The following is a 13,720-nucleotide window of genomic DNA, read 5'->3' on the forward strand; positions in this document are numbered from 1 at the left end:
CTCAAGTGTTTTTGAAGATTCAGTTGAAAAAAGAATATGTTTCCGTTTATAACAGAAATAAAAATTTACTGAGATGTTGGAGAAGCTCGGGTTCAGCTCGTCTGCATCGTTGGGTTTAATTTCTCCTATCATCTTGTGCACAGATGGGCTCTCGATGGGGTTTAGGTCAGGCCAGTTTGCTGGCAAATCAAACACAGTGATACGTTGGTCATTAAAGCAGGTACTGGTACTTCTGGCAGCCGGTTCCAAGTCCTGCTGGAGAATGACGTCTGAATGCCCATTAACCTCAACAGCAGAGGGAGGAATGATGTGCTCCAGAGTTACCTTTAGACCTGAGACTTGAGAAAACACAGTGGATGACTGCAAACTTCACACTGAACCTCAGTCAACTTGGATTCTTTTTTACACGCTGAGATCAGCTTCCAGTGAATATATTATTGGCTGTGCCCTGCCCTTTTTTGACAGTATTTGTTGTACCTGAGGTGACAGGTAAAAATATCAAATGTCTGTTTTTTTGACCAAACAATTTTTTAAAAATATAATTATTTTAGCTATTTGATAAAAAAGAAATTCTGACACATGTCAAACAACAACATACAGATGAAAACGTTTTTATTATTAGAATGCTACAGTATGAAAGTGTTTTTTTTTGTTTGTTTGTTTTTTTTGCTAAGTCCAAATGATATTTCTATTCCAGTTCCCAAAGAGGGTCTGAAGAACCAGGCTGCATTCGAGGAGATGAGGGTTAATTACATCAAGGAGCTGCGACGTTCAGTGGGAAAGGCGACCAACAACTCCGGCCAAACCTGGCAGCGCTTCTTCCAGCTCACCAAGCTGCTGGACGCCATGCATGATGTAAGTTCCCCTGACCCGGTCCACTCTGCGCACGCTTCCCTGCAAAGCCCCTCTTTTCTGAACTGCTGCCACTTTGGGCTTCTGCTCTTAGAGGAAAAGTTGAGTAAAATGGCAACATAGTGGATTCTGGTTAATGCTTTAGTTAGCGGTTCAATAGCATTGTGTGGTTTGCAGTGAGGATAATTGCATCCCTGAGGGGAGAGTGGGGAGTTATTTTGGAAGAGGCAGTGGCCACGCTGTATTGGTGAACGGAACAGAGGAGGATCGATACCGGCTTTCGGTTTATTGGATCAGGGCGCTGAGGTGTCACTGTGTCTATGCACGGGGTCGGCTGGTGCAAAAGCAAAGCCTGGAGGTGAAGATCAGCAAGCGGGAAGTCATAAAGATAACTGACCAGAATTAATTCAGCCTTATGATTAAGTAATTGGGGTTTGTGCTGACAGAATGACCTTTCTCTCAGGGAGAGCTGGGTAGAGAGAGAAAAAAAAACAAAACATGCTGCCCCCAAGTGGTCAGCACAATAGAGCAATAAAGGAAATTTAACCTGAACGGAGAGAAATGTAATAAAATGTTCCTGTTTTCAGATGAAGACAAGAAGCTGTCCTGCAACAGTGTTCAGACCATTTAAATTTCCCCCATTTTGTCAACTTACTGGGACTTTATGTGACGGACAAAAACAAGATAGTGCATAAACGAGGAATCAAGAAACAATCCATAAACTATAATTTCCTTTCTTTTAACAAAAGAAAACATCTGACTTTTTCCTTTAGCCAAACTGAGTCAACATTTAGGAAAACCAGATTTTGCTGTAACTACAGCTGGAAGTCCCATCCCTACCTGCCTTGCACATCTAATTCAGAATCATTGTCCTGCTGAAAGGTCAAAACCATGCCCATGGCATGATACTGCCACCTCCATGTTTCACTGTAAGGACTGTACACTGTAAAATCATAGAATCTCACCAAGTATTTTTGGGGTAGTCTCTACTTATATATCTTATTGCGCATAAAATACAACAAAACTAACTTGCAAGTAACTTTTCAGCAAGATATAGGAGCTTGTTTTAAGTCAGTAATTTCTTAATATTGTTGAAAAAGTATCAGTTCCTTTGGTAGATTATTTCACTTTTAACATGAGACAATTTGCTTAAGTGAGATAATTCACCAAGTGGGACTAGAACTTTTTTTTAAATTAATATAAAAAATTATTGACTTGAGGCAATCTCCTACTTATTGCTAAAGTAACTTGTAAGTTAACTTTGTCTTATTTCAAGTGTACTAAAATATTTGCAGTGGAAACTTGACAAAACTATGTGGAAAGATTTTGTGTTTTTGCAGTGTATATGATGTGTAGTCTGAGTTTCTGTCTCTCAGTTTCTGTGAGATGTTCAAAGTTTGGATATTGTTTTATAACCTAACTCTGCTTTAAACTTCTACACAACTTTCCTCCTGACCTGCCCGCTGTGTTACTTGCCCTCATGCTGCTGTTTGTTTACTAATGCTCTCTAACGCAGAACAGCTGGATTCATGCTGAGGTGAAATTACACACAGGCAGAGTTTTAAATCCTAAAGACAATCAGTTGTTCTGCATTTGATTTAGGGATGTTAGAGGACAGAGGGGTGTCAGGACCAGATTAAGAGAATTGTCTTTACATTTCAAGAGTGAAATCATAATATCATGAGAATAAACTCATACTATTAGCAAAATAAAGATAGGATTTTGTCAGAAGAAAAGCATAAAAGTATAAGAATAAAATAGTTTTAAGGTGAAAAATAGAATTACGTACTTGGCAAGTCCATCTTGTTGTCTGTTCGATGTATGCTCAACCATTTAAAATCATGATGGTAACAGTAATTTAATGCTTATATCTATTTCCTAACTGGTAAAACTGATTCCAAAGCAAAACTTTACAAACATTCGTCATTTATATTTTTAATCATTTTTCATGTAGAAGATCTCAGAAAATTAAAACTTCACTCTCTTAATATTCAAACTGTGTTTTGGTGATATGACTGTATATTCCTATTATTGTGTTATTTTGACTTTGTTATCATAAAACTTTATTTTTGTAATATAACTTTATTCTCATAATCATAGCAATGCACGCCACACATTTTCATTTTTATAAGAGATTTGAAAAATGTACATAATTCTCTGCATTTGTGTTAATTTTATAACAAACTTTTTGGTTGTGAAATGTAAAAAAAAGTCTAAGCAGTAATAAGATCTTTGCAAGGCCAGTTTATGAAAGTGGGATCTGTTTTCATTAAGTTGTGTGTTTGTGATGTGCAGCTCGTTGGGAACTTGCTGGACTTCTGCTTCTACACCTTTCGTGAGTCGCAGGCCCTGAAGGTGGAGTTCCCCGAAATGTTGGTTGAGATCATCAGTGACCAGATACCAAAGGTGGAGTCAGGCCTTACTCACACTATCTACTTCCACAAGAAGTGACTCGCTGCAAAGCCGGAACAGGAGTGGCATTAAGAACCGGGAAAGAAAGAGGAAAACGAGGTTCAGGGAAGGGAACATGTGCTAGAAAGGCCTGATGTGTCGGCCCCTCACCCTGCCGCCCCTGAGGCGGCGTCCTCGCCTCGGATCGCTGTCGAGCGGAGTGGTGAGGAGAAGGATTTGACCCTGCAGTCACCATAAGCATCTTAGAGCTGTGAATAGTTTGAGACATCGAGCACGACACGACAAGATTGACTTTTGACAAACCTGACGAAAACATCCTGATGTACACCCATGCAACCCTGCCCCAAAGATGAAAACAGTATTCTGTGGAGATAAAGCCATAAATCACCTAGAATATATTCACACAGGAGTAGATGGAAAATTAACACACTTACATGCCTTCCCGTAAATGCCCTCCACCTGCACTATATTGAGATTCCCTTACAAATCCACTGATTTTTTTTTTATTGCAATTAAATCTAGCTTATGCAGTCTTAAAAAGAATAATCACACTTGGAAATATCCTGCTTAGACTAGTAAATTAGCTTTGCGTGTAGCAGCAAAGGACTTCATGTGGAGGCTGCAGGTCTCTGTGAAGGTAACCCAAGGGCTATACAGGTATCATCATAAGCTAAACGACGACATCAAATCTAACAAGTCCAAGTTCGGTTCACAAGTCTGCATCGTGACGGCCATTAATGACATCGACACACACACACAAGTTTAAATACGTGTAGTGAAACAATCAAGACTCTTATGCAAAAGTCCAAAGCTTGAGCTGTTTTGAAATGAATATATCTCTCAAGTGTGAAGAAAGCTTGCACATGAAACTCCCGTGACTATTTCAGAGACATTGTGTTATATATTGATGCAACACTTTACCTTTTCTGCAAAAAAATAAAAAAAAAGTTTAAAAAATGTTGCAGGATGAAATAATGCATTTACAGAAACAATTTCAGTAAGAGTCGACTGATAATGGATTTGACTGAGGTGAATCTATAGTAATAGCTGTCATTTGTGTTATCTCCAGAGCAGCTGTCCAAATGTCTGTTTTTACCCGCAATGAAGCTAAACCAGCCCTTTGTGAACCAACACTTATCTACTCTTCCCAGAGACAATAAAAAGCATTTTATAGAAGGATTCGTTTTTTTTGACAAGCCAGTCATTTTACATTAAGGTGCTTCATTTCTACAAAGCGAGGCAAGACGTAACATGTACAGTAACAAATAGACAGCCCAGACACTAAAATATATATGGACTCAAAGTCTGAACACACATACTCTGTAAAGTTTATAGTATCCAACGTGGAGCATTACTCTGCTTACAGCTAACACATCAATACCGAGCGAGTTTGTACAGGTATTAACACCGTTCTCCTCAGTTGATGTACAGAAGATGTTTTAAGGTACGTGTTGATGAAGAACAGATTATTCTGCTGAAATGGTCAGTTTTCTCAATGTAGATTCCTCTTTTTTTCCTCCTATATTTGGGCCAAGTTGTATTACTTTCACTACGGTCTTCTGGACCATTTAATAGTCTCACACCCCACTGGTTTCTGGACGGTTGTGAAAAACTACAATGATGCTACTGAAAAGCGACAGAGAAGATAACAAGTGTGTGGGGAGGCGTGATTCTTATCCAGTTATTGTGCCCTGTAAGTGTGTATTTACATGTGTGTATGAAGTTTGTGTGCAGTTTTTTTTTTTTTTATCTCTCTCTCGGAAAGCATGTGAATAGTTTATCTGCTCTTTCAGTGTGGGTTATTATGCACATGTCATAGATTTTAGCCACATCCTGTTTCCACATTTAGATTTGCACAGAGGAGGAACAATGTGAAATGAGGCATTAGCGCAGCTAGCAGGGATTGTTTGTTTCTTTAAGCGACTCTGATAACAGAGGGAGGAATTTCTGCATGGTCACCCAGCCTAAAGTCAGACAGCATAATATTAGCCACCTAGCCTGGTGCTGGTGTGCTACATTAGAGCACCAGCACCTCTCAAAGCCGGCCCAAGGCTTAAGCAAACTAAGCAGCCCCCAATATCAGCGACTGAATTCACTAACAGGATGCACCGACCATCAGCTGAGTTTTAACTTGACAGGACATAATCAGGAAACTAAAACAACAGATCATTTTTGGGTCAGCAAACATGCTGTGCCCAAACCTTCTGGGCTGCGCTAGCTACAACACCCTTTGGTGTGGAAGTTTGTACTGAGGGAAGAAAACTCAACATTAGTAAATTGTAGTAGTCTAAAGAAGCACAACGGGCATTTTAAATGTTTGGAAATTATATGGGTATCTCTCAAAAGACTAGAAACATTGTCAAATGAGTATACTTAAAAAAAAATCTTTCTTTTTGATGCTCCATGTCTTTTGAGGTTGGAAGGCAGCTTTGCCATCACCCTAATCTAGCTCCCTCCTCTATCAGATTCATGTTTGTACTTTGGCTGGGCCACTTCAAAATGTTTCTTATGCTTCAGTTAGAAAAAATATAGGTATCATTGAAATGTTTCACTTTAAAGGTATGAATGTCAATAATGTTAGGCATAATTCTAATTTAAATGAGTAATTTAAACAGATAACAGAAAGACTGACTGTTGTAGCCAAGTTGCTCTGATTTATTATCCTTTGTAGCTTTCAGCCTCTATCATGGAACATGGTGTGTTTTGGAAATGTTGGCTTTTGAAAAAGTCCACATTTTATCGAATACACATGGAAGCTGTTGTTACAAAGCAAACTGATAATCATACAGTTAGGCTAAAATTAAATCTGTATCTTAAAAATCAGTTTTAGGGCAACTCCCCTCTCAACTACTGAGGTGGTTCTTTTGCTCTTAAGGTAAATAATGAATGAGTGCTGATTAAATTTATCCAAGAGAAATTAAAATCAACTAAAATTGTATCTGGAGGGTCAGAGCTTCACAAAAATATGAAATTGGCCACAAAAGTCTGATGGGTGCATCTCTACTTAAACTAAAAAAAATAATTCTAATTTAATTTGACATATGAATATGTTATATCAAAATAACAAACTTTGATACTTTTGAAGAGTATGACTGAAGTCACCATAGTTCAGTCATTTCTCCTGCTGGTGTCTGTGTGAGAATCCCCTTTCATCAACACTGTAGCTGTAAATAAATAAATAACGATGAACCTTCACTTAATGCAGGATCCTGGCTGCCTAACCAAATGAAGATGTCAGACAAATTAATTTGGGGCCCCAAATTAAATTCTGCTTCTGGCCCCATATAATCTTGGGTCGGCTCTGGAACCGTTCCACCAGACTTTTCGCTCTCTTCTGAGTTGAAGTTCATTTTCATGCAAACAGAAGCCAGAATTAGTTTGTCTTTGGAGGTGTAGTAAATATAGTTTTAATGACGGGGATCAGAAAAGGGAGAGGGTTGTGTATTTTATTTCTTATTATTGTCAAATTGGGAGATCAGAAGTGGATGTGTCAAATTTTGTCATCCTGATGGATTTTTTTCTCCATAAATTATGAGAAAAAATATACTGGGTAAGAACGTGGGGCCAACTTCTCCTCTTTCATTATACTCTACAGAAATATTATTTCAATGTTTTTTTTTCTCCACTGCAATAATTTTCAGCACCTTTCCAGAAAGGCTTCATTTAATTCTTTATTTTTCCCCTTTTTGTTGTCCTTTTTAAAGAATAAAAAATGTCTAACAGTTCATAGAATGAATGGGAAAGTATTTTTGAGAGAATTATATTTTGCAGGAAAACAATATTTAAGTACTTTGTCTAAAAATGATATCCTTTTTGTAAAACAAAATGTTATTGCATGCTTTTTGATGAGATGTTTACATGTACTTAAAAAAAGGGAAACTTGTGCCTTTTTATCTCACCTGATTTACAGTTTTACAGTATATATTGTAAATAATAAGGCAAGTCTTTATGTTGAGTGTAGTATAAAACATTTCTACTTTAACCATCTTGTTAAACAGTTGAAAAAAAATATGTTTCCCACTTGCCATGTTCTGTTTGTTGGCTCGCAGAGTAAGGGTTGGCACAGTGAAATGAATGTATCATATATTGTGAGAGACTTATGGAGCATACTACCTGAATGTTAGAGAGAGTACATTTATTATCTACTCACTGAGGACATTTTTTATTTTGCTTTTTTTTTATTTTCTTCATTATTGTTTCCTTAAACAAATAAAAAAAAAAATCAAAAGCACTTTTTTAAAAATTTTGTAACAAGCTGTATTAAGAAAGGGATCCTCTTTCCTGTTGAGGTGATATCGTAACCATGGTGACAAAGTTGACAAGCACTATAATAATAAAAACCAAGGAGTCACATACTGTTGGAACTGGGACATGTTAAAGGAAGGTAGATCCAGGATGTTGAATCTTCTGCAACCTCTATAAGCGAGACTGGATGTCTCATTATGAGCTCTGAGTAAAAAACAACTATTATATGAATGTTTCCAGTTATAAAATAAATTTTATGTTTGGTACCATTGTGTTCACAAAACTATCTTCACACTGTAAATTAGGCTACTTGAAACCGTGAAAGGGAAAACTGATTTTTTTTATGTGGTGTTCTGTGGAGTTATAGTTAGTATCTACCTGCAGCAGAAAGTAATCTGAATAATCTTTGTTGGGAGAAACCTAAGCTAATTTCTTAAGTAAAGACAATCTGAAAGTGGATTGAAAAGCATTTTTTAAGGAACATATAGATTTCAAATGACCATGTAATGTTTTCAAGAAACAACTTTTTACTGACTGAGTGATGGATGCTTCACAAAATGAGATTTGAACATAACCAGTTCTTTTAAACACAGGCAGGAAGTGTCTAACTTTACAAAACACTTAAAGAAGATGTCATCCAATTTGAACCAAATATTGTTCCTGTTTATATGAATACAGTAAAATTAATTTTGCCATAATTTCATTGAAATTTAAAAATACAATGCAAAGCAAAATTATAAAACAACCATTAAAATGTCAAATACAATAATGTGAAGCGATTCATTTTTATATCTGGCTTTTATTCAGCCACATTTATTTGAAGCTGCAAAGCATGGCAAACATAACTTCAAACCATTTCACTCTGCTGGGTAAAACACAGAATCACAAGTTCCTGTGTGACATAATTCCCAGATATTCTTGCATTGCTTGTAGAGTACTTTAGAAATCATTTCATTTATATGTTTTGCATCAAACATGGATGCTGAGATGTCAAACTATGTAATTGAATAACAGGTAAAAAGTTTTGATTGCTCCTGACTGTTTTCTAAATTTGTTTACCCCAAACTGTGAAAACTAGACAGTTGTGGTTCAATACAAATACTTGAACATCTCAGAGTAAACAACCATTTTAAAGCACAAAGACTGGAGGAGAAATTCAGTCTGGACTAGCCATTAGCAGGACTCTTTCATGGGAACTTCTGTTTCCCCAAACTGAGATCGTTCTGAAAGCTTTCAGCAGGTAACACACTGACTAATGACAAATCCACAAAATCCACACTTCAGATTTTTCCCAAACTATTTCTTTAAATTTTTTTCTGCCAAAATATGAGCTACAAGCAGTGGGGGGATTAAAGTGTGACAGCAAAGAATTGAACCGGGAACATGGGAAGTGTTGGAAATAAGTGAGCATATAAATCTGTCTGTGCTCAAGTTGCATTGTTCGTAATTCAATATTTCCAACTGTCACTTTAACAAAGTGAGAGAAAAGAAAATCTTCTGCAAGTAAGTGCAATTCTCTGTCAGCAGACGGACCTTTGAGCTGTATTGACACTCTCATCCAACTTCCAGCAAAAAGTAAACAAGAATATTCACAACTGTCAAACTAGTTCCAAGAGAGGGAAGCTGATTAATGTACAGTTTATTTTTTGGTCATCAGTCATTACCTACTGCCAGCTATAAAACTTTCCCAAAACTCCAGGGAGCTGCATTGTCTTCTGAACAGTCCTCTTCTAAATTCACTCCTTTTTTGGCTTGTTTGTCTCACGATTAGTCTAACTGCTGTTCCTGACACTATTGCGTCATTGTGTGTATGGAGTCATGTCATTGCCGTTTTTCAGAGATGTGAATCGGGTGTAGACAGTCTAAGCCATATCTCCACGGCCATGGCAGTGCATTATTTATTAATAAATATATAAATATATATATAAAAATATACAGAAATGCTTTTTTCCAGATCCAAAAATACCTTTTTACTCAGTACAAGTTTTCTTAGCAAACATACAGTGAACCTCCTTCACCAAACCTCCTTCAGCATTTTTTGAAACCAGATACTACTGTATATCTTAATGCAGATATTGCCATACTTGTGTTTGCAGAAATATTGCAAGATTCTAATAAAACCATTACACTGACTGATTGATGTGATCTGATTATTTGTGTTGTGTAGTTTATTTTAGAAAACAGAAACCTACAGACTACCCAACGGTCATATTCAATAAATAAGAAAACATTTGAAAAGTTCACTTATTTCAGTAATCTAATTAACTCAGCAAAGCACATTACATGATTTAATTAATTCAATGTAAAGCCTTTATTTCTGTTAATTGTGATTTTCTGCTTACAGCTCATGAAAACATGACATTTGGGATTAGAGTATTACATCAGACCAATAAAAAACAAAAAAAAATACTGAAGTTTGGGCTTAATAAAAAGTATTTTTAATTTCTTTAAAGGTTGTTATTTTCAAAACATCTAACAAATGAGCCTCATACAAACATATTTATTGAATATGACTGATGAGCTTTCACTGACCACAAATCTTAGGTTGTTGTTCAAGTCAAAGTAAATCCTTAGCTATGCAGGTGAAAAAGCATGAAGATGATTTTAACTTGGTTGTTTTCTCAAAAGGTTTTTGCTCATTGTCTGTCAATGTATGTTCTTATAAAAATATGATTTTCCTTATTCAAACTCTGATGTCACATGTAGATATCTAAGAAAACAAATACATTTTTATGCGTTTTGGCCTTTCAAACGATTATAGAAACCCTGACAAAAGTGGAGATTTGAGAAAATATGGGTAAATTGGGATTTAGGGTCCCGTGCATTAAAGTCTGTGACCAACAATGCGCCAATATATCCACATACTTGCTTTGACATGACTCCCAATCGACAGAAGTGTTGTGTTTTACTAACTTCATATGCTAATATGGTAATATGGTACTTACACGTAGTTCAAGCTGCTATGTGTCTGTACACACAAACGAACCTCCTAGCACCATGTTTAATTCCTAACAAGAAGTCGTAGTTGTTTTGAAGCAATCTAATGGGGTATATGCCACGAGAGGTGGTGACATATTTCCATTTGAATTTATGCCACATAGATTGGTTCCGGGTCCTGCTTGCTCCTATTGTTTTTAGCCAAAGCTGCAAGATCTGTACCATGAAAAAGACGCAAAACTTAAAATATCTGTGAGCTGCTGGTACAACAATCTTCCTCTCCTCCAGAGTGACGAGTTTTCAACACCAGTAAAGGCAAACAAGTCTGATGTCTAATTAGCTGCTAGGAAGTATATTATATATTCACTGTTCATTTTGCTATCCTGTTTGTACCTACAATTAAATTGAATTTCATTTGTAATACTCTACATTTCACAAACTTTTTTGTCCCCATTTCTCAGTGTTTATGTTATATCAAGTATTTGCATGTAAATCAGGAATTCAAGTGAGATATTAAAATGCAACACTTTTTGGTAATACCAGCAAAGAAATGAGAATATTAAGTAATATGTAGTTAGTCATATAATTTAATATACTGAATAAGGCTGGATGATATGACTTACAAGATTTTTTTTCATACCAAATTTGATTTTAATCGATTTCTCCCATCCTCAATTTCTAAACTAAAATCACAGAAAGTATTTTCAAAAAGTGCCTTTATTTCAACCATCTGTTCTGTGAGTTGTATAAGGGAGCATTAAGGTCAGGCTACAAGAATTTTAAATTGCAAGAATGCAGTCATCGTTACAGCAGAATAAAGATGCAATTTTATAACAATGTCTTAAAATTACAAGAAGTCGTTTTAATGAGAAATAAAGATTCAGATTGATCTGACGTAACCAGCTCAGTCCATGTGGTTCTGACATTTGTCAGTAATCAACAGGATGTACATTTCCACCTCACCTGACCAGGGAAGCATTAAGGTAAAAAAAAAAAAAATAGAGCAAATAATGTATACAAAACAGAAAAAGAGTAACTGATAGAAATACTTTCTATATAAAGAAAAGCAAAAAAGTTGATAGCAGGAGAAAAGTTGTTGGCAACATTAGCTCAGCCAATCTCCCTCCAGGAAGCCATCAAACAGAACTCCTGTCCAACTCCAACTATAATAAAGATAAAAAAAAGAAAGAAAACGGAAAGCTAAAATGATAAATAATGCCAATTTAATAATTCAGATCTAATGCGTTCTGGAATATATTATTGACATTTTACAGATTTCACAAATCAATTAGAAGGTTTCACAAATATTTTATTTATTCTGCTGTTAGTACTGAATAATCTACTTAGGTTTGAAATGTCTAGGTGTTGTTTTACAGTACAACACATTAAAAAACCTCAAGATAGTGAAAAATTAAGAGTAATTGCCCTTTAGCTATTTTCTGAATTAGATGCTACATTCGGAAGCTAACTTCAGCTTCAACTGATAGCTTGGGCACATTATAGTCAGATCTATATATGTCTATATAGATATATATCTATATCTATCTATAAAGCAAAGATATGTAGATTGCACACTGCACAGATAATCAAAACACTTAATGTTTACATAGCACCTTCGTAAGCTTGTCCCTGTTAGCTATGTCAGACATATGAGGCATTATGGTGAATACAAACGATTTATTAACTCATCTTCAAAGTTATTGTGAAGTTTGACACATCCAGCTAAAATCCTTTGTTGTTGTTGGAGCGTTTCAGGACGTCTGAATAATTCTATAGGCATCATTAATAGTCCTGCAGCGACTGAGGAGCCACTATTAACATACTGTTGCCTGCGCACCGGAACCATTCTATGTGGCAAAAAAAATGCGGAAGTGCTAAAACGGAAGTCCGTGGCATATACTCCGTTGACTAGAATCGGTTTTAGCTTTGGGTTATACTGCCCCCTACAGGTTTGGCATGTTTAAATCAACACTCAGTGATGAGGATATCTTTTCTGAAACCGATATCGTGCATGATAGTGTTTTTTTACATGATGTGGTGGAGATTTTTGTTTTTAGAAAGACTCGGCTCTGTGTGTGCAAGGCCTGAATGTGAATGTAGTCTTAACTCAGCCACGTTTCTCCCTTTAAGGATAAGTTAGCTCTATTTTTGCATTTTTGCCACACCTAAATGTTTCAAATCATTTAGGAAAGAAAACAACTGCAGATGGATCAGAAAAAAAATATAAATAAATCAAAGATTTCTTAATCAATACTGATATATTTTTAATTATTTGCTTAATTTAATTTACTCATTACTCATTGTTTTAATGTTTATAGTCACTGAGAAACACTGTGATTTTTTATCTGTAAAAAATACATAAATAAACTTTTACTTAACTTTTTCTTTATGTTTTTGATGTGCTCCTGATACACTGGACCTCAGTCCATTCATTTATTATTTTTTGTCAGAATACATAAGATATTTTGAAGAAAATGCAGCATGGAATTTGAATTAACTGTTGGTTTGTGTTTGCAAAGCAGCCAATCCAGGAGTGACATTAAATTTCCTTAATGCTGATTGACTGAACCCCAACTGTGAACTTCCATGCTAAGATGGTTTCCAGTGTATGTCCAGTGTTGGTGTTAGAACTATTACAATATGGAGGTATAAAAGTTTTATAAAGATTTTTGCTATTAGCAGGTAATCAAATATGGGGAAAATGAACATTTGTTTTCTATGCAAAATAAATCCCCTTATGATAATAAGTGTGTTGACTCCTTGGTTATTCAGGTGTGAACACATATTGTTTCATTAATAATATATTTGATTCTTCATTTTAGACATCAGTATTTGCTAATCTTTCATTGTGTCATCTTTGCCTTTATTCCAAGTATGAAATGTAGAAAAATCTTTTTGCTTTTAACATGTGAAATTGATTGTTCACTCAAAAGGAGGTATTCACTTCTTTGAATACGTTTTTAAGGTGTTATGAGGCTGACTGATTTTTGAAGATGAAAGTCGTTGAATGCAATTTAACTGTACTAAGAATATAAAAAACGCTGCTTTATGTAGATTCTAAACAGCTGCATTTAGTGCCTGGAGGAAAATAGCGAACTTTGGTGGCACAGAAAGGATGTGATGAGGAGCAGCAGCAGGTACGGCAGCTTAAAGGAGCTGGACTGAGAGGAACAAAGAGGGAAGGAAAGAAAGGCAGGAGACTTTTACAGTAAAAATGAACCTGTGGAGAAATATCACCATTAACCTTGTTAAGGTCTGATCTGAACAAACGCCT

The 13,720-nt window shown here is 35.8% G+C and overlaps 1 protein-coding gene across 1 annotated transcript in view; it reads left to right on the top strand.

Moving 5' to 3' along the window:
- nr3c2 (nuclear receptor subfamily 3, group C, member 2) overlaps positions 1–9,641 on the top strand; it is a 101,855-nt gene extending 92,214 nt beyond the window's left edge. Inside the window, exons 8-9 of the mRNA XM_088006271.1 lie at positions 698–855; positions 3,148–9,641. Of these exons, the coding sequence (XP_087862397.1) occupies positions 698–855; positions 3,148–3,303 (314 nt within the window). The 3' untranslated portion in view covers positions 3,304–9,641. The remainder of the gene's footprint in view (positions 1–697; positions 856–3,147) is intronic.
- The last annotated feature ends 4,079 nt before the right edge of the window (positions 9,642–13,720 follow it).

The sequence above is a fragment of the Poecilia mexicana genome, unplaced genomic scaffold (assembly GCF_051168715.1).
Source record: "Poecilia mexicana isolate PSO_F unplaced genomic scaffold, ASM5116871v1 scaffold_1, whole genome shotgun sequence".
Classification (NCBI taxonomy): Eukaryota; Metazoa; Chordata; class Actinopteri; order Cyprinodontiformes; family Poeciliidae; genus Poecilia; species Poecilia mexicana.